General features: G+C 38.6%; 1 protein-coding gene across 7 annotated transcripts in view; it reads left to right on the top strand.

The window, feature by feature from the left end:
* Window positions 1-12,626, top strand: part of LOC102029312 (chromosome unknown open reading frame, human C12orf40) — an 86,759-nt gene extending 74,133 nt beyond the window's left edge. For all 7 annotated transcript variants that reach the window (XM_005407103.1, XM_013505953.1, XM_013505954.1 and 4 more), the window contains 3 exons: window positions 2,106-2,166; window positions 8,876-8,958; window positions 11,781-12,626. In XM_005407103.1, coding sequence (XP_005407160.1) covers window positions 2,106-2,166; window positions 8,876-8,958; window positions 11,781-12,245 — 609 coding nt within the window. In that variant the 3' untranslated portion in view covers window positions 12,246-12,626. The remainder of the gene's footprint in view (window positions 1-2,105; window positions 2,167-8,875; window positions 8,959-11,780) is intronic.
* Window positions 12,627-19,279: the final 6,653 nt, after the last annotated feature.

Genomic DNA, 19,279 nt, shown 5'->3' with positions numbered 1-19,279 from the left:
CAAACTCATGACCTTGTGCTTGCCAGGCAGGTGCCGTACCGCTGAGCTGTACCCCAAGACACATTTAAATGTCTTCTCTATGAACTATAAAATTTCTTAAAACATAAAAATGGTTTAGGTTTTAATGTGCTATTTTGGACATAGGTAGAAGAATATGGAGAAGCAGGGCTATAGCTCTGCGGCACAGGCGCCTGCCTGGCGAGTGCAAGGTCCTCACAAAAAGGCTATTTTGTTGTTGTTGTTGTTGTTGTAACCATATTAGAAGCTCTGTGTAATTCACGGGACTGGACTCTTAAAATACAAATAAACTCACACTACATTGGAGTCTAGAAAGCTGGCAGCTGAAAGTTGGTAGGGCTAATCAGAAACAAAATGCTTTTCGTAAAGCCTTAAAAGGAACGAGGTTCAGTGAAGAAATTCTTTGGGTAGAGCAGGGGTGGGTTTTAAATTTGTGATACCTCTTCAGAGTCAGAGGTACAGTGGGTCCTGGCTTAGGTCTTCGATTCTACCAGAGGAGGCAAGGCACCGGTCACTGCAGGAGAGGAGAAGAGGAGAGCAGCACCGGGGCGCTCAGGGCTGATATGCCAACTGAGTAAGCAAACTCAATGTGGGCTCTAGTTTCTATGGAGAAGAACTAGTGTGGAGACAGAAGAGCTAAGTCACAGGTAAACAGCACAAAACACACCTCTTGACAGTTGAGAATGAGGAAGTTGTGTTCCCGTGATCCTCTTGTTGGAGGTGGAAGAGAATACGAGGAGCACAGGTACACGTTTAATTTTATGGTAGAAAAGGAAGATTTAAGTATGATCGTTTAAAATGGGAAGGTAATTGCTGGAAAAACGGAGGCACATGGAAGAATTTAAAAACTCAAAGAAGTGGTGTTGTCATATGAGGAATCCTGATCAAAGGGGAGAAAGCGGAATAGAAGTTCTGCATCAAATGTAAGGAAGGAAATCTGCTTAGAAATTACTAACGCATTAGTTATGAGACAGCTGACTCTTCCTACTAAGATTGCAAAGCGTATCACATTGAGAAGAAGAAATCTATACATTTTGTAGGAACTAGGTGCAGAACATCGTAACAGAGGTTAAACATATATAAAATGAAGAAAACCTGTAGTATTTGAGCAATGACAATGAAAATGAAGTAAACAGCCATTCAGAAAAGAGCAGAGTAGAAGATAAACGCGTTCCTGACAGCAGTCACGAAAGCCTGCTGCAGAGAGGGAATGGGAGGTGGAGAACTGCGAAGACAATTTCTGTGGGCCTCCTACTGTATGTTAATCTCTGCCTATAATCAGAGATTAAATTGTGTGTCCAGACCAACCGCAAGGGAGGCTAGGAAGTTAGTCTAGCTGTATGTCCAGGAAGAATCAGGTTTCGTGGATGGCTAGACAGTTTGTCCTTTACCCCATCTGTCTGAAGTAACTCAGTATCCTACCCACAGAGACTATATAGAAAACATTTTCTTTTAATTTGTGATATATTTACAAGTGTAATTCATGTAGTAGGCCATAAAGAAAATATAAAAATTTAGCAAAGGAGAGGTTCATATCTAGTTTCTAATCAAAATTTAAAAAGTTTGAAGTTAACCAAAACATGCTGCTTAACTTCCTTTAACGTCCTGGAAATTAAGAAACACTCTGGTTTATTTGAAAGGAAATAAAAATAAGTTATAAGTTATATAGAGAGTGATGAAAATAAAAGCCTATATTGTGTTTTATAGAAAATTTATAGTGCTAAGCTTTTACTGCTTTTTCAAAAAGCACATAAATAACAACTGGGTGACTCAAGAAATCAGAAAGAAAAAAGAACAAAGTAGTTTAGGTTCCTGTCTCTCTTTATCCGCACTTACTATGATTACTTGAAGCCTTTTATTTTTTTTTTTCTTAGCAGGTGTCTATTCTATTGCTTGCTATTTCTAAACCAATTTAAATCTCATCTTGTAGTTCTCAGGCTAATTTCTTTTTGTGAAATCATCTTTGTTGAATTAAAATAGTATAAAGAAAGAGTATTATAAAATGAATTGATAATATTGATAGAACAGTTACGAGTGGGTGTTATCATGTACACTTGGAAATTGCTAATATTTTTATTTTCTTCTAGATTATGAAAGAAGGAACATGTTCTTTAAAAGGCGGGCCAGTATCTAAGAAAATCTGCCAGGGTAACTATATAAGTGAATTTTGTTCTTTGGAAAACTAAAAATTAAATAGAAATCAATTAAATTATAAGGGGTTTAAAATTTTTTACCAGCAAATAAGTATTTTCTAGGTATCTTAGTTTGTACTAGCAATGCAATTGACTTTGAAAAATTACTTCATATCTTTTACAACATATATATGATGAATATACATAAGGTAAATGTATAGTTTAACAAATCCTGGAACAAATATCCCTGTTCTCAACTATGTAGTTTAAGAAATAATGTAAGTACTGTACTTTTGAAAATGTCCTCGATTCCATTTCCTATCCTGCCCCCTAGAGGTAACTATTATCCTGAATTTGTTCTTATTTCTGTATGTGTGTGATATAATCACATACAGACTTTCCATTGCTTGATTTTAAATCTGTATGGTGAAGGAACTTTATCTGAAACTGTCTTTTCTCCATCCAGTATTATATTTTGATGTTCATCCTGTTTGATATTTGTGCCTCTAGTACATTTTATTTTTTGTTACTGTTATATAGCATTCTGTTTTGTGAATGTACCAAAAAAAATTTTATGTGTCTCTGGCAATGGTATTTAATTGTTTTAAATATTTTTCTCTTTGCTGTTCTTGATAGTTTTTCTGGTATACATTTATGAAGTTCCTCTAGCGTATGTCTAGGAATAGAATTCCCAGTTCTTATGCCAGGCACATCTGTACCTCTTTTGATAAGCAGAATTGTTTTCTAAGATGTTTATGCCTGTTTAACCTGCACCAGCAAAGGACAGTCTTAGTCACATTGTTTCACTGCTACTATGCCAGTTCTCTGTCATTGTTGGTAATCTGGTATCATTGTAGTTTTAATTTATATTTCTCTGAATACCAGTTTAGCTAATTGGCTATCTGTGTTTCATCTGTGAAATATATCTCATGTCTTTTTCTGTGTTTCTTTTAGTAAGCCTGGTTTTCTTTATGGGATGTGTCTTTTATATATCTGTATCTATCTACAGTTGTACCTGCCACATCCCTCGTAGGACTTCTTTCATTGTGACCCATAAGTTCTTATATGTTGTAGTGACTTTATCGTTTAATTGTAAAAACTGTCTAATTATTTCTTTAATTTCATCTGTAACTCATTGGTTGTTCAGGAGAGTGTTATTTAATTTCCATGTGTTTATGAAGTTGTTGTGATTTCTTTTGTCACTGGTTTCCAATCTTATTGCACTATGGTCTGGTACTATGCATGGGATAATTGTGATTCCTCTGCATTTACTTAAATTAAGCATGTTCTATGAGCTAGTATGTGATTTGGAGAACCTCCTGTGTGCAGCTGGGGAGAATGTGTATTCTGAAGTTGTGGGGTGGAACACTCTGTAGACATCTACTAAGCGCATTTATTCAAAAATGTGGTTCAGTTCTGATATTTCTTCATTGATTTTTTTTGTCTGGTTGATCTATTTGTGACAGTGAGTATTGATGTTGCCCATTAAAATTGTATTAGTGCCTATCTAATTTTTCATATCTATTTGTGTTTTTTATAGTTCGGTTCACCAGTGTTTTGTGCGTATGTATTTTATGAGTGTTATCTTTTTCTCTTGGGTTGTTCCCTTAACAAGGATGTAGTGACCTTCTTTGTCTCTCTTGATCAGTCTTGGCTTGAAATCCACTTTTTCTGCAGATAGAATAGCTATCCCTGCTTTTTTTTCCCAGTTCCTGTTGCATGGAGTATTGCTTTCCATCCTTCGACTTTGAGTCTATGAATTTCTTTTTGAGTTAAATGTATTTCTTGTATACAACATATTATTGGATCTTGGTTTTTAATCCATTCTGCCAATGTGTTTCTTTGATTGGTGAAGTGAGACCGCCCACATTGATGATTGTAACTGATAGGTAGGACTTGTCCTTGTCATCTTATTATTTTCCTGTTGTGCATTACCTTTCTTTCCCTTCCATTTAATTACTTGCCTTTTGTGGTGGATTCATTCTGTTGGGATTCTTGGAACTGTTGTCATTATTGTCTTTTTCTAGACTATCATTTAGAAGTCTTTGGAGTGCTTTTTTAATGATCATGAATTTCCTTAGGTGTTCTTTATTATAAAAGGATTTTATTTCTACATCAGTTTTGAAAGATAACTTTGCAGAGTACGTCATTCTTGGTTGCAGATTGTTTAGGGTTTAAATTATTTTACTCCAAGCTCTTCTTAAGGTTTTGTGTTGAGAAATGTGCTATAATTCTGATGGGCTTTCCTTTATAAGTGGTTTGTTCCTTTTTTCTAATGGCTTTTAATATTGTGTTCTTGTGTTGAATTTTTGGAATTCTATTATATGCCTTGTGGTAGAATTTTTTTTTAATCATGGCTAATTGTAGTTATATATGCCTCACTTATCTGTATGTCAAATTCTTTTTCCCTGTCAGGGAAGTTTTCTGCCATTAGTTCTGTGAACAGGCTTTTTATGTTGTTTGTGCTATATCTTGCTTTTGCATTGACTCCAGTCAATCTTATGTTACTCTTCTTTTCATTATCTAGCAGGTATTGGATTGATTTTTCATGGTCCCTTGCTAATTTTAGGAAATATTTCTTTTCCTGATTGCTAACTGCAGTCCTAGCTTCTAGATCTGATAGTCTGTCCTTACATTGGGTTATTCTATTGTGTATACTTCTAATAGAAATTTTAATCTCCTAGATACCTGATTGAATCTGTTTAATGGATCCCATTTCTTTCCTATGTTGGGCATTCATGGTTTCCATCATTTTCCTAAACTCTTCTATTTCTTTTTTATCTATATCTTCTCTAGATTCATTGATCATGCTCTTCATTATGGTCATCATTTCTGAAGTTACCTGAGAAATTATTTCTGACTTGATGTTTTTCTAGAACCTTATTAATTTGCTTTGTGACTTCCACCGTTGCCACTTGGGAGAGTGTAGGTGGGTGGCTTTTGAATTATCCCTGCTTATCACCCCCTGTGTTTGACTTTGGTGAGCTGGAATTAAGGGGGGGTTTCATCTTGCTTATGTATCTTTTTATTTTGTTTCTTAAGTTCCTTTACTGATTCTTGTACATTGTTTATGGTAGGTATCTTTATTGCTACTATCAAGAACCCTTAGCAAATGACGACTACTCAGGGTTGTCTTCCATATGTAGCTGCCTTTGCGTTTTGAGCTGTTGCGAGAGCCTGACTCTTCAATTCACTGGGGATAAGATATTGCTGCCTATTTTGCCTAGCCCCTGGTTCTTTGGTACTGGCCTGCACTAGTGTTTATGTCCCTCAGGCATTCTCAGTCTTGGCATACAAGGAACAACACCTGATTGGAACAATTATGTTACCTTGGCTAAAGTAGTACAACATTAATAATAATCAAATACAGCCTAAAAAATGACAAATTATGGCAACTATTTGTCACCTTAACCATATCAACAAGATTTATAGTTATATAACAAAATCTAAAACCAACCAGAAAATTGTGTACAGTGAATATCCCTCAATTTGGTGATTCTTACCCTATGGAGAGAAAATTTTAAAGGGTTAGGGAAAAAATAGAGAAATAAAAGAAAGATTAGAAGCAAGGCTGGAGGATAAAGGTAGATTACACAAGCTTTGGGAATTGATGAAAAAGACAGGAGTAAAAGAAAGAAGGAAGAAGCAAATAAGAGAACAAATCAGCAAAAAGAAGAAACTGGAACCAGGTTTCTCACTCATACAAAAACAAGAACAAAGAAGAAAAAGAGAAAAAAGTAGAAAAAAATAAAGAAAGTTAAAAAAAAAGGAAGCAAAACAAAAACCAAAACATGTCCATGTCTCTGCTGTCACTGGTTGAGAGAGAGAGGGCAGAGAGAGCCCAGATCCATGTTGATTAATCTCAGCAAGTCGGCAGTAGAATTATGATATTGGTAGGTAATCCCAGAAAACTTGGGACTTTAGCTCCACTGAAGTTCAGGCTGCTTCTGGTGTCTGGCTGTGAGGCTTGGGCTTGAGATTTTTAGCCCACAACACTTGGGGTGCCTCCTGCTGGCTTGAACTTGCTTCCGTGCTGGCTCCATGACCTCTGGCAGCTTGAACTCAGCTCCCTGACTCCTGCCATCTTGAACTCAGCTGAGCCTCACCCTGACACTTAGAGCCACTAAATGGAGCTAGCCCATAGCTGCTGTGAACTCTGAGCTCTGTTGACCCCTTCTAAAATGACCACTGGCCAGTTGCCCTTTTTCTGGGGGCATGTGAACCCAAATAACTCACCAGCCTCTGCAGTCTGCAACATCCTCTCTCTCCTCTGCTCCACTGGTGCATTTCTCTGTGGAGGCCTCTAAGGCTTCCAGTAGTCACCAAGCCTCAGCAGGTTCAAGCTGCCCCTGCCGTGCTGCCAGGCAGCGCTCAAGGAGAAAGCGCTGCTTGCCACCTCGCTCTTCTGCCTTGTAGTCCCTGTCTTCTCTCTCCCCATGGGGTGTAACTCTCACTTCAGGTTCTTTCTGGGTCCTGGGACCCACTTCCCTCCTTCTCCTCCTGTTCCTCGTGTTGTCACTTTCCAACATCTGGATTACAAATATCGGAGGGGCTGTTTCTCTGCTGCTCACCATTCCGCTGTCTTCCCAGAAGTCTGATCCTGGCCATTGTAACGGGATGATGATATACCTTTGTGATACCGCTCTTTAAAAAGAGTGAATCTGATGAATGAATTTCATAATTGGGGTCACCATAGCATTCTTGTAATAAATTCCACTGAATCATAGCGCATTATGGAAGTCTTTGTTTCAATTTTTTTCTATTTTTTATTTATTGTAGGATTTTTGATTCATGAGATTTATTTTCTGTAGAAATCGTTTGTCATATTTTGATATTGATGTTATATCAGATTCAAAAGAATTTTAAAAGCTACCTGATTGTTGAAACTGAGACTAGCTAAAAGCTTTTTGGACATTTGAATCGTTTGCCTCTTTTCCATCGGAATTTCTCTACTGTGTTACAGATCCTCATCACGCATAACTAGATTGTGCATTTAATCTGCTGACCAACTTCCGTCAACGCTCACTTTTCAGCAGTCTGCCCAGCTGGGGGTCTTAGTGCATAACTTGAACTGTAGCTTCCTACTCAGGCATGCTGCTGCACGTTTTTAGCCCAACACTCCGGAAAGCTGAGGCTGGGGGATCACCAAGTTTGAGCCTATAGTGGGTAATTTTAGCAACTTAGTGAGATAGTGTCTCAACATAAAACTGTTTTTAAAAATTCTGAGGATGTAGCTCCATCCAAAATCCCTGTGTTCAATCCCCAGTACCACATACACAGAGACTAACTTTTAAGAATATCTAGGTGTACCCGTGCATGTACTATTTTTTGTCTTGTCTTCTTGGAAAATGTTTATTCACTATTTAAAACTGCATTTCTTTATTCACATTTTCACTTTAAATCTGTAAATTTTCCTTTAACTAGAGCTCATCATACTCGAGTCTTTACTATTTTTTTGTATCTTCTGTGACTTCTGTTACCATATCTTGTTTTCTGACTTTTGGAAAAAAAATTCTTTCTTGACTACATCAGGAACACTTTGAGGCTTACGGACACAGGTCCCTAGTAATTAGCATAGTGCCTTACATAGTTGCTCAGTAAGTGTTCAGCTGAATTTCCATTTTCATCCACCTGTCCTTTGCTGCCTGTGACAAGTAAGATGTTCATGCTCTGCTGCTGCTGACTGGGTTCATAGTAACTGTGCACTCAACCTCTTAGGAAAGGTCCTTAGGTTGTGTTCTTAGTAATGAAATCTTACCTTTCACTTTTCTGGGTTATATTTTCTGCTGTCAGACAGAATTTGTTCTCTGGAAATAAATTTATTTTAAAGGTAATGAAGGGGCTGGGGATTTAGCTCAGCGGCAAAAGCGCCTGCCTGGCAAGCGCAAGGTCATGAGTTCGGTTCCCGGTACCGGAGAAAAAAACCAAAAAAAAAAAAAAAAAGGTAATGAAATAAGTTTCAGAGTTGGGATGAGTGTTTGCTGCCTCTCAGCTGGCTGAAGTTAGATAATATTGTGGAGAGAGTCGTTCCAACCCGAGGCACAGACGCGGAGTGCGGAGGGTTTATTGCGCGTAGGAGGTTAGGATTTGATATGAGCTGCTCTGCCTTCCACTGCCTCTTGCTTTTCTTGATAGGGAACCGTTTTTGTAAGTAAGGGGACTGGAATAGTCGAGTTACTGTTAACTCTATAGTTTTTAAATGGGGTAGGGGGTCAGGACTTACTTTGTAGTCTACTTTTAAACTTAAATCATAAGATAATGTGTTAAGCAGATAGTGCAAGGATATAATATTGGGTGGTTTGAATAGATGTTTTTCATACAGTTTTGATTGCAGAATGAAGTTTCATTTGCTTGATTAGAAACATCTGGTGCTTTGGGACTTAATAAACTCAGCTTTTTCCTCTTTCTACAAGTTGACATTTTAAATTATTTGTTCATAACAAGGTTCATATATTGGAAAAATCAGTGCAGCTTTCCCTGTTCTGCTGTTCTCCCCTTGTGTACCTCTTTTTTACTTTAGATGCAGATCTTTTAAAGGTAAAATAAATCCCAATGTCATCTAGAAATGCAAGGTGCTATGTATACACTTTTAACTAAGTCTGCAGTTTTTAAATGCTGTTGTTTTGTTAGCTAAATATACATCTACAGCTGCGTATGTTCTGCTCTGTGGATTTTGTGCAGTATTAATAAATACCATTCTTCATGCTCTGAACCTTCGTTTTCAGATCTCGATTCTTCCCAGGGCAGTCAGTGCTCCAGTTACTCTCCCAGGCCAACGGAGAGCTGTTTTAGTTCCAGTTCGGAGATGGTAAGTTGTGCTTCTTTTTCACTTATTAATACATATGTATTAATTTAGAGTTCCTTATTTTTATGCTGGTTTACTTTTACATTATGAAAAAATTTGAATCAATAATAGAAGTAGAAATAAGGGACTTATAGTAATTAGAAAAATAAAATACATCCATTCAAATAGAAAGTCTCGAGGCATATAAAAACTACATAATGTTATTAAAACTAAATCTCACGTAATTGGAGTAACATATTTTGAGTAGCAGTGCTGCATTTCTAATACATTACAGATGTAAATGGAATTACCCTCTCTGTACTCTCCCACCCTCATTCTTCCTACCTTTTATCTCTGTTTTGTCATCCAAACTGCCCTTGCTACAGAATGACGCCGGTGACTTCTGTGTTGCCAAATTCACTCGATACCTTTCAGTGTTTATCTTGTAAGAACTCCTAGTGGAAGTAGAAGGTATTCTGGTCTTTTAAGAACATTTGTGTCTCTTTGCTTGTATGGTCACATAGTGTCTTGTTTTCCCTGGACACCTCCGTGAGTGCTACTTTATGCCTTTGCGCCCTTCTCCTCTGCCGTGCCTCCTACGTAACTGACGTTCACGGTTTGAAACAGGACCTTTTCTGCTAACCTGCCCTCTAAACTGGTAATGACGTTCTGCCCTCCGCTGACCTTGCTTCCTGTCCCAGTGCTGGCAGTTCCCAGCAGTGTGACTTCGTCCGACCCTTCCTGAATTGTTCGGCTTCCCGTGGCACCTGTCATCTCGGATACTTCGTAGATGTCCTCACTCTATACTTCATCCTGAATACCCACTGGCTTTCCCCAAATCAGCCTTTATGCTATTTCTCATATCAGAATCTTAGCCCAGTATAACCTTGTCCTTTCTTCTTCGTCTCATCTGCGCCCCCAGCCACATTTATCACTTCGTCTGTCCTGCAGTTCTGTCTGTAAAATAAATTGCAAGTGTACCTACTTCCCTCAGCTTCGGGATTGCCGTGAACTGTTGTGCTTGCGTTGTGAGACATCGCTTTACTTTTCTTGTCCCATTTCCTTTTCTAGCTCTCAGACACAGTTTTCTCTGAAAGCAGAAAATGAATCACGCTACTCCCACGTGTAAATATTCGGTGGGCCCCTGCTCTCGTACCCTTCCGCCCCGCACTGGCGCCTGAGCCCAGTCCTTTATTTTGCGGCAAAGTCTCACCAAGTAGCCTAGGCCGGCCTCGAGCCTCAGCCTCCCAAGTGGCCGGTGTGACAGGCGTGGGTCTCTGCTCAGCTGGGGCCTCGTTTTACTCTAACATGTGGACTCTGCAGAGGCTGCGGCCCCGTGCGGCCTGCTCCTGGCTGACTCTCTGTTCCTTCTCTTCCCTTCTCCTCGTCCACACGTTCTGACCTTTCACTTTCTTCAGTTTCCTAGCCTCTTTTCTTCTTCAGGGTTTTTAGACCTTGTTTCCTCAGCCTTGGGCCTAGTCATCCTGTAGAGCTCAGATTAAGTATGTCACGTGTTCCAGACGTCCCTTTATGGCCCCTGAGTTTGTTTTTAGCTGCCCCGTCCTTGTCCTTCCTAATGCTTCTGTCAGGCGTAGGTACACGTGCGTGTGGAGGAGCGCTTGACGGATTTCGCTGGCACCTGTTACATGTGCACGAGAACAGCGGCCGTTTTGTTTCGCTCACATTTCAGATGCCGTTTAGCGAATGAATATGTGTTTATCGCTTTCTCCAGTTTGTGCTCAGTTTGAATGCTATTTCTTGAGCTTTTGCTATTTCATTGCTGACCACCCCAGGCCTAGACCCCGTTCTAGTTTTTTACTTTTATTTTTTTGCAGTAACTTTGCCCCCTGCCTTTAGCTTGAATAACCAATACTTTTTAATATAAGATTTTTACAAACATATTTACATGAGATATGTTCTATTATTTCCATTAATGGAACATACATTTTCATGAAATTGAAAACTTCACCGTAACACATTGAAATCTAGACCTCTTAAAAGGTCAAGGTTGTCTTTTTTAGATAACAGTTGAGATATCTATTGCTGTTAAGCTTTTCTTGATTTCCTTTTAGCTGATACTCTTCTTATATTATCTCCTTTGGATATACTGTATCTTTAATGGGATGGGCCATAAGTATTTTTTTGACTTAATGATTGAATGAATAAATAATAAAAATCACATGTATTAGTTGTTCCCTTCAGAGATTTTACCTAAATCCCCTTTTCCCAAAAAACAAACAAAAAAAAAACCAAAAAAACAAACCTCCAAAACAATATGATAGGAAGGTAATAATGGTTAATACATTGCATATTGTTATCTTTAAATTACTTACTCAGTATGAGATATGAGCATTTGTCTATCATTTCTTTATGAAAGTTTAGTAGTATGATGCACCTATGATTACAGATATTGAGAAGAGAGAAGATTCTTCATCTCTTTTTTAGCTCTTTTGGATTTTTATTATAAAAATTATTATTATTGTTCTTGCTTTTTTAAAATCCATAACCAACTGGGACATGTGGTAGATTGAAGACTCTTTAATAGTACATCTGCCGGGCGTGGTGGTGCACGCCAGTAACCCCAGCACTTGGGAGGCTGAGGCAGGAGGATCAATCTGAGTTTGAGGCCAGCCTGTGCTACAGACTAAGCTCAAGACCAACCTGAACTGTATAGCAAGACCCTGTCTCAAAAAAAAAAATTAGTACATTTGCTTTGATTTATAACCAGCTAGAATCCCTCCTAAATTTAGCAGTTCCTTATAAAGTGAACGTTAAAAGATGTTGTGTTTTAAAGTGATTGCTTTTTTTAAATGTAAGATTATTTACAGCTAAATTATTTCTTTTAGCCATCTGAAGATGAAGACCAAATACTGCAACAAACTGGAGACTCACATAAGATATCCACCCAAACCACAGAAACAAGTAATGATTTTTATCTAGAAAGGACCGTGGAACTTTCTGATAATAGGATTGTTAGCAACAACGCCACATTTCACAACCAAAATGAGAAATTTTATCAGCATTCAATAAAAAATAATGCAGATCAGTTTCCACAGTCCCAGTGCAATTTAGCACACGCAGTGGAAAACAAAACCAGTAGCTGCATTGTGCAGGTTGTGAAACGTGACACAGGGGTGCAGACAGAGACAGAAGCTGCGACGGAAGGAAAATCAGATGCTGCCGTACAGTGTGATATACGTTCGGCATGTGCGTGTGGAAGGGCTGTGTCTTCCCCCCGCAGTGTTGAAAGGTGCGCTCAGAGTATTGCGGCAGATACCACTGGAGGGCAGGGCATCCTCACAGACAGCTAATACTCCTGTTCTACGGTCTCAACCTAAGAGGCAGCGTTTCTCTTGAAAGCAAGAGTACGTGTACTGAACTCCCTGCTGTGCAACAAGGAATGAGAAAATGTAGCTAACCAATGTACGTAAGCAATGTGTTACGTACATGTACCTACCCCTCAGTGAAAGTTTTCAGGGTATATATTTCGGTTCTTTGTAAGGCATTGTAGTATTTATGCATTTAATTTTTACATGGGCATTTCTTTAATGGCTTTCGTGTACCTAAGTTTTCAGAGAGTTATACTTTAAATTTCTAGAAATTATACTGTAAATGTATTATCATTCTCATGTTTATTCCTCACTACATTGTAATGATATGCTGTTGTTTCTGGATTAAAATATGCTTCATTACTTTCTTTCTTGTGGCATTTATTTTAAAACAGTGCAGTTGTATCTTGCAGAAAAAAATGTTCTCTTCCAGGATTTTAAAGTAGAGAATTTTAGCTAATATCGAATGTGTTTCATGCCGTCATTATAAAAACTTGGTCAGCTGCTTCTCTTTAATGTTACACCCCATTTAAAATTCTGAGTTGAGTAAAGAAACTGTACAGATACTGCACTGCTATTGGCCAAATGAAGGATAAATTTGAGACTTTGCAGGAAAATGGACACGCCTGGAAAATACAGTGTTGAGTGAAATAAATCAGACGCACAAGCTTGAATGCTGTATGGCATTTGTCATTTGAGTGAGGCCAAGAACAAGTACATAAAGGGAAAAATAAAGGATTAATGGGAGGATACAGGGAGGTAGATGTTCTGCAGATGGTAAGTGCACCAGGAAATCCAGAGCAAGGGGGAGGGGAAGTAAAAAGATTTAAGATGGGTCACGTACTGTACCAAGTACCCACCATGAATGTAAACATTATCCACTGTAGACGTGAACTAGAAATAATAACAATAAAAGTGCTAATGAAGAGCTGGGCATGGTGGCGCCGACCTGTCATCCCGGCACTCGGGAGGCTGAGGCAGGAGGTTCATCTTGAGTTCAAGACCACCCTGGGCTACATAGGGAGCCCAAGGCCAGCCTGAACCGCATAGTGAGACCCTGTCTCCAAAAAAAATACTAATGAAAATGGGGAAAGAGGACTTAGAGAGGGAGGGAGATGGATGTGGAGGGGAAGAAAATTAAAAAGAACCAATGTGTTACGTACATGTACCTACCCCTCAGGTGAATGTACTTAACACATGTACTGTACCAATAAAATAAAATTTAAACATGTGTGCTCTAAGTCTATACCTGTTTGTATGTACAGACGATGCTCAACTTCTGATTGGTTACATCCTGACAAACTGGTCGTATGTTGAAGATAGTGTATATAAAAGATGCTTAACTTACCACACGTCGTCGCGTCATACAGTAGCACGTGCTGGTGCGTTTGTTGTTTACCCTCACGACTGCATGGCTGACGCTGCGGCTTGCTGTCGCTGCCCAGCACCGTGGAGTACTGCCCTGCACATGGCTAAGCCAGAAAAAGACCAAAATTGAGATTGTTTGCTGCTTTCTTACCACGATAAACTTGAAGCATTGCAAATTGGAGACTATACTATAAAGTACACAGCAGAGGGCATTCTCATACCTAAACCAGGGAGAAAACTGGTAGAGGCTTCTGTGTTCTTAAAGAAAAGAAGGATAGCACATTGCACTTTTATGTAGACATATAGTTTGTGGCACATAGGTGGTTCGATGCAGAACAATTTAGAAATGCCAGTAATTAATGTTAAAGTAATATTGGTCTTCAGATTTTTAGCTAGTTTCGGGAAGTTATTTTTGCTGCCTGCTTTCATAAAGAATGATTATGTCGTGCAAGAGGAATGTTGGTTATACATTGACTGATTTTCCTGAGCTGCATTTTGCACAAATATGGCCTATTCTTACAGCAGCAAAGACCAACATGTGGAAGAAAACTGTACCGATGATGTGGACTGAGCTGTGATTCTTGGTTTGGTTTTAAATTTCAAGTGATTTTTTCCAAATAGGAATCAAAGTTTGGTAATATTGAAAACATAAATATTTCCACCCGGTTCTGTTTTTGCAAGATCATAATGTAGCGGTTAAGCTCAGTCAGGTCAGAACGTTCACAGCTTACCTATAATTCGCAGCACAGTGAAGAATTCTGATCACACCCAGAAGGAGGCCTGGTCTTTTTTTTTTGCGGGGGGGGGGGGTGTTTGTTTTTTTGTTTTGTTTTGTTTTGTTTTTCTCCGGTACCGGGAACTGAACTCATGACCTTGCGCTTGCCAGGCAGGCGCTTTGCCACTGAGCTAAATCCCCAGCCCCGAAGGAGGCCTGGTCTTGATTTCTGCGCGGTGACTTCTGCCGTGGGTGTCCAGCCTTTGGTTCATGTGGGCTACATCCAGTGAGAAGGAGCTGGCTTGGGCTGCATATAAATACACTTTGTTACTTTTAAAGGAGTTGTTTTTATAACATTTAAAAAGGGACAGTAAGCCACTTTGGTCATGGCTGCTTGGAATGTCATACTTGAGTATTTTTATTTGCCTGGGGAACTTGGGTCAAGTTAGATGCACGTAAATCCTTGCCTTATGTTGGCACTGGAGCTTGTCGAAAGATGTGCAGGAAGCCTGACAAGTGCATGAATGGGTTATCTTTATAATTATAAGTCAGATGTTAACGTTTCTAATATTGGTTTGGTGTTACATTTCTCTAGTCTCCGATTTTCCCTCCTTCCAAAAGCTGGAAACTTAATACATGGATCTAGCAGCATAAGACACAAGTGAGGAGAGAATTAATGAAAAGAAATGTATCCAAATATCAAAAATAAGGATAAAAAGTTTGAGAGAGTATGTTAGACAGTAAGGAGGACAGAGTAAGAACCTCTGTCTGTGTTTAACTGAGTTACTGGCAGTAGAGAAGAGAGGACGGAGTAGAGCAGTGGTGGCAAACCTATGGCACACATGTTGTTTTTCTTTCAAGACAAAAGATGTTAATGTGTGAACATTAATGTGTGATGTTAATGTGTCCTCCACCATTCTTCACCCTGAGAATTTGGAGAGCTGCACTGGGTGCGGCAAACTTGATGTCAAGGATGCTATTTACAGTCTTGTGTGAAGAATTGGATGGTATCTCCAAGGATCTTAAAGGGTATTGATTGCAGATAATCTTTGCTAAAGAACAGGGCATTTAAGAATGTCAACTGTGTTTTCCTACAACAATTTTACAGGATTACAAAGGTAGAGAAGGGTTTATCTTGATACATTTTATGGATGTTGCTTTTGTCTAAAGATGTAAACTTCAGGATGATTTGTTGGAGACCCAGAAAGTTTTTAGAAAGTATGTTCACAGAAACACTGCCTGCTTGGGCCAAAAAAGACAGTATAACATGAGAAAAGGCCTTTGAACTTGTGAAGTAAATGTTGGCAGGAAGGAAGCTGACAAAACTAGCTACAAATACCAGCATTTTTTAGTGAAAAGGGATGGCTCAGAGATTGGAACCATGAGATCTGAGGGTAGAGCTACGGCCTGTTAGGATGCTATTGTGCACTCCTAGGCAGTAATCAACAGCACATGCCTGGCTGGATTTCAGAACTGCTGTGCCCTAGTGACTCCTGTCTGCTGTTTTTTCTCCTCCTCTTCACGTCAAGTCTATGGTCTTCAACTGTTGTATTTTGGTATGTGAAGGAGAAATCGTTGCTTTGGTTCCCTGGGTTTTTAGGTTGAGAATTCATATACTTTGTGTGCTATACTTTGCTGTATTTGGTAAATGGAATTTGAGGAGTCTCAGTTGTACCTGCTGCAAATCCTGGATTTGAGCCTTCCCTTGATGCCTTAATAGGTGTGATTTTTGCTTTGATGTGGTGTGGTCTAGGGAAGTGAACCTTATAATTTTGCATGTGGAAGGAATATAAGTAACTTTTGGCCAAAGAGTATGTTGGAATTTCATTCACATTCTTTCCCCAAGAGGTGGAGTATATTTGCTCTTTTCTTGTTAGGGGTGAGTCTTATCAATTTGCTTTTATAAACAGAATGTGGAAGAAGTGGTGTTCCAGGACGTCAAGGCTGTATCATAAAACATGTGATGGTTTCTAGCTGGCTTTTCTGTCTCTGTCTCAACACATATCCTTATTGTTCCAAAGTTGCATTTTAGAGGTTTACTCATCCTAAAGTCCCCATGCTGGAGAGACCATGTAGAGATTAGGAGTAAGGTGCCTAAGTGGCCCCAGCTTTCTCACCCTGGCTTTTGGCCCCCAGTCTGTATATCACGTAAATGAGTGACTGAGCAAGCATCCTACCTTTAGGCAGCTCCAGTCAGCTGTCCTTGCTCGCCCTGCTTGTACTGCGTAGTTAGGATGAATATATATTGTAAGCAGCTCTGCCTGGAGGTGTTGGCTACATGGCTTGGATAACTGCAACAGTTACCTTTACCATTGTTGCTCTCTTACTGCCAGAACTTTCTGTACTACTTCTTGTTTCTAATGTGCATGACTCAAAATATGGCTTTTCACACAGTGGACCCTCAGTAAGTCCAGTTGGTGGTACTAAATGGAGCACCACCCAGAATACATTGTTTTCCTCATTGCTGTTTTTACTTTCTGCCTTTTGCTCTAGCTCATAATGCTAGTATCTAGTAACTCTCACTTTATCTCACCTTCATGGTCTGATGGTGATGATAACTATGTATTGAGCCACTATATCCTCAGGAAGAGTGCTTAATACATAGTAATGATTTATTGATTGACTGTACTTTTACCTTTAATCTTCACAATAGATCATGAAAGTTATTATCCCTCTTTTACAGATGAAGAAATTGAAGTTTAAGTGAGTGAAGTGACTGTCCCAAGATAGCAGTCAGTACTAGATTTAAATCAAAGGTCTGCCTGACTCCAAGGCCTCTGTGTTCTTCATGACTATACTTTGACTGGTTTTGATGTTATCATAGGTTCACCACAATAGTCGAACTTTGTACTACCACTGACCTCACCCATACTGTGGATTTGATTTGCTACTCAGCCATTGTTTTTGAGGAACTTACACCTTCCTTGCCCCTGATTTGTGTCTTGCTGCATTATATCCTGTGACTCATGCTGGGAGTTCCATGGAAAGAACCTTCTGTTAAAAATGGAATATTTGGAACTAAGACAACTTATTTTAGTAACAAGAGAAAAACATGTTGATGAGTTTATGAAATTAGTGTATCTTGAAGCTCTTGAACCGTTTTTGTGCTTTAAAAATTGAAATCTTAAAGAATGGGAAAGACCTCTGACCATTCTGATGTTAGATTTCCCAATCTTTGACATTTTAAGCATAACTGATACACCAGTGAATGTTTTTGTTCTGTTAAGGGGAAATCTCTTGGTCATACTGAGAGTCAACTTTCCTGTTGCATTTTTGCATAAAAACAACTCTGGGCTTCTGTTGGTCATTTTGTTCTTAGCTTTTTCAGTGGTTGAATGTGTATGTAAATAGTATTTGGTACCCATCTTTTCTTTTAAACATTTTTTATTGATATTTATGAATTAGAAGATAAAGAGAAATGGGAGAATTTAACAAGACAGCCCAAAAGAAGTTAGGAACATTTTAAAAATTAAAGTATGTTGACTGCAACATTCCTTTTTCTATTGTGATGCCATTACACTGAAGATGTGTTGAATTTGTAATTGATGGTGCTGAACTACCTCATTTTAGATGAGATCTTATTTAAAGACTTGAGTCTTAGAAGACTTATTTCCCCAAACTGCTTTTAGTTGGAAATAACTTCATCTGACTTTATAGAAAGTTACTCCCCTGAAATTACTAAGTGGTATTTCTTAAGTTGTTATATAATGGGGCTCTGACTAATAATTTCTTTGTGAAGCATGTGTGAAGTTGAAATGTTTCAGTTATACATCTTAATCTGGGAGTCTTTCCTGGATTTCACAACCAGACATACTGTATGTACTTTACAATGTTATTGACATATACTGGGGAGATTTGAAAAATGGGATAGGAAAAAGTTATCAAGTATATATATTCTAGACCAATCATATTGTTTCACATATTTATAAAATGAAATGAAAAGTATGGTTTTATTGTAAGTTTTTCCCACCTGTGTAAAATAGCTGATGAAATCATAGTAGTAATTTGAGACTCAGAGAGTTGCAATGCTGTTTACAGCTGTCTGTGGGTTTGAGGTAGGAGTGCTATTGTAGAATCTAATTTCTCTCTACTATATAGCTGTAAATTCTATTTAAACTATAAGATCTTATTGTCTTTTTTCTATGACCTATAGGGTTAGATGATAATAGCTAGTTTCATACAGCATCTCCAGACAGTCAGTCATCTGAAGGAGATTTGCCAGGCCCTGTTAAATGGAGAGACAAATTTCAGTGTCATTTGGATGGTTACTTGCAGTCTTGAACATGTAGTCTCAACATATTACAAAAATTTTCCAGGACAAAGAATGTATCAGAAATGTTTGCCAGAATTCCTAATTCATAAAGCTCTACTTTTGCAATCTCTAGAAAATTGTATTTATGGAGTACCTAGTACATGTAAATACCTGATTGTGGGAGATACAAATTAGACATCCCTCTTTTTTCATTGAGTTTTGAATTCCACAGAGAATTCACTTAACCATTTAATTGATAAATAATACAGCTTTAATACCTGCTGTACATAGGCATGTGAGAGCAATGATCACACACTGAAAGCAAATAAGCCAATCCCTAGCCTTGTAAAACTCAGGGTCTAATAGGCACTACCACATAAAGAAAATACTGGTAATATCCTAATTGGATTTATGGAAATAGAGTTAAAATGTATCATTTTGTCCGGGGTGCCCAGGTAAGGCTTTCTTGAAACAACATGAGGAGGTGGAAGAGGAAGAGGGGGAGGTGGAGAAGACAGAAAGGTACAGAAAAAATATTTGGGGCAGTAGTGACTGGGAATTTCCCTTAATGTCAGAATTAAACCACAGGCCTTAGAAGCTCTGAGAACACAAGCCAGGATAAGGGCCAAGCAGACCAAAAAAAAAAAAGGCATAGCCTATTCAAATATCAGAAAATCACAG

Source organism: Chinchilla lanigera, unplaced genomic scaffold, assembly GCF_000276665.1.
Source record: "Chinchilla lanigera isolate Chin_1 unplaced genomic scaffold, ChiLan1.0 scaffold00104, whole genome shotgun sequence".
In the NCBI taxonomy this organism is placed as follows: Eukaryota; Metazoa; Chordata; class Mammalia; order Rodentia; family Chinchillidae; genus Chinchilla; species Chinchilla lanigera.
Note: the sequence above shows the minus strand (reverse complement) of the source record. Positions and strands in the feature narration are given on the sequence as shown.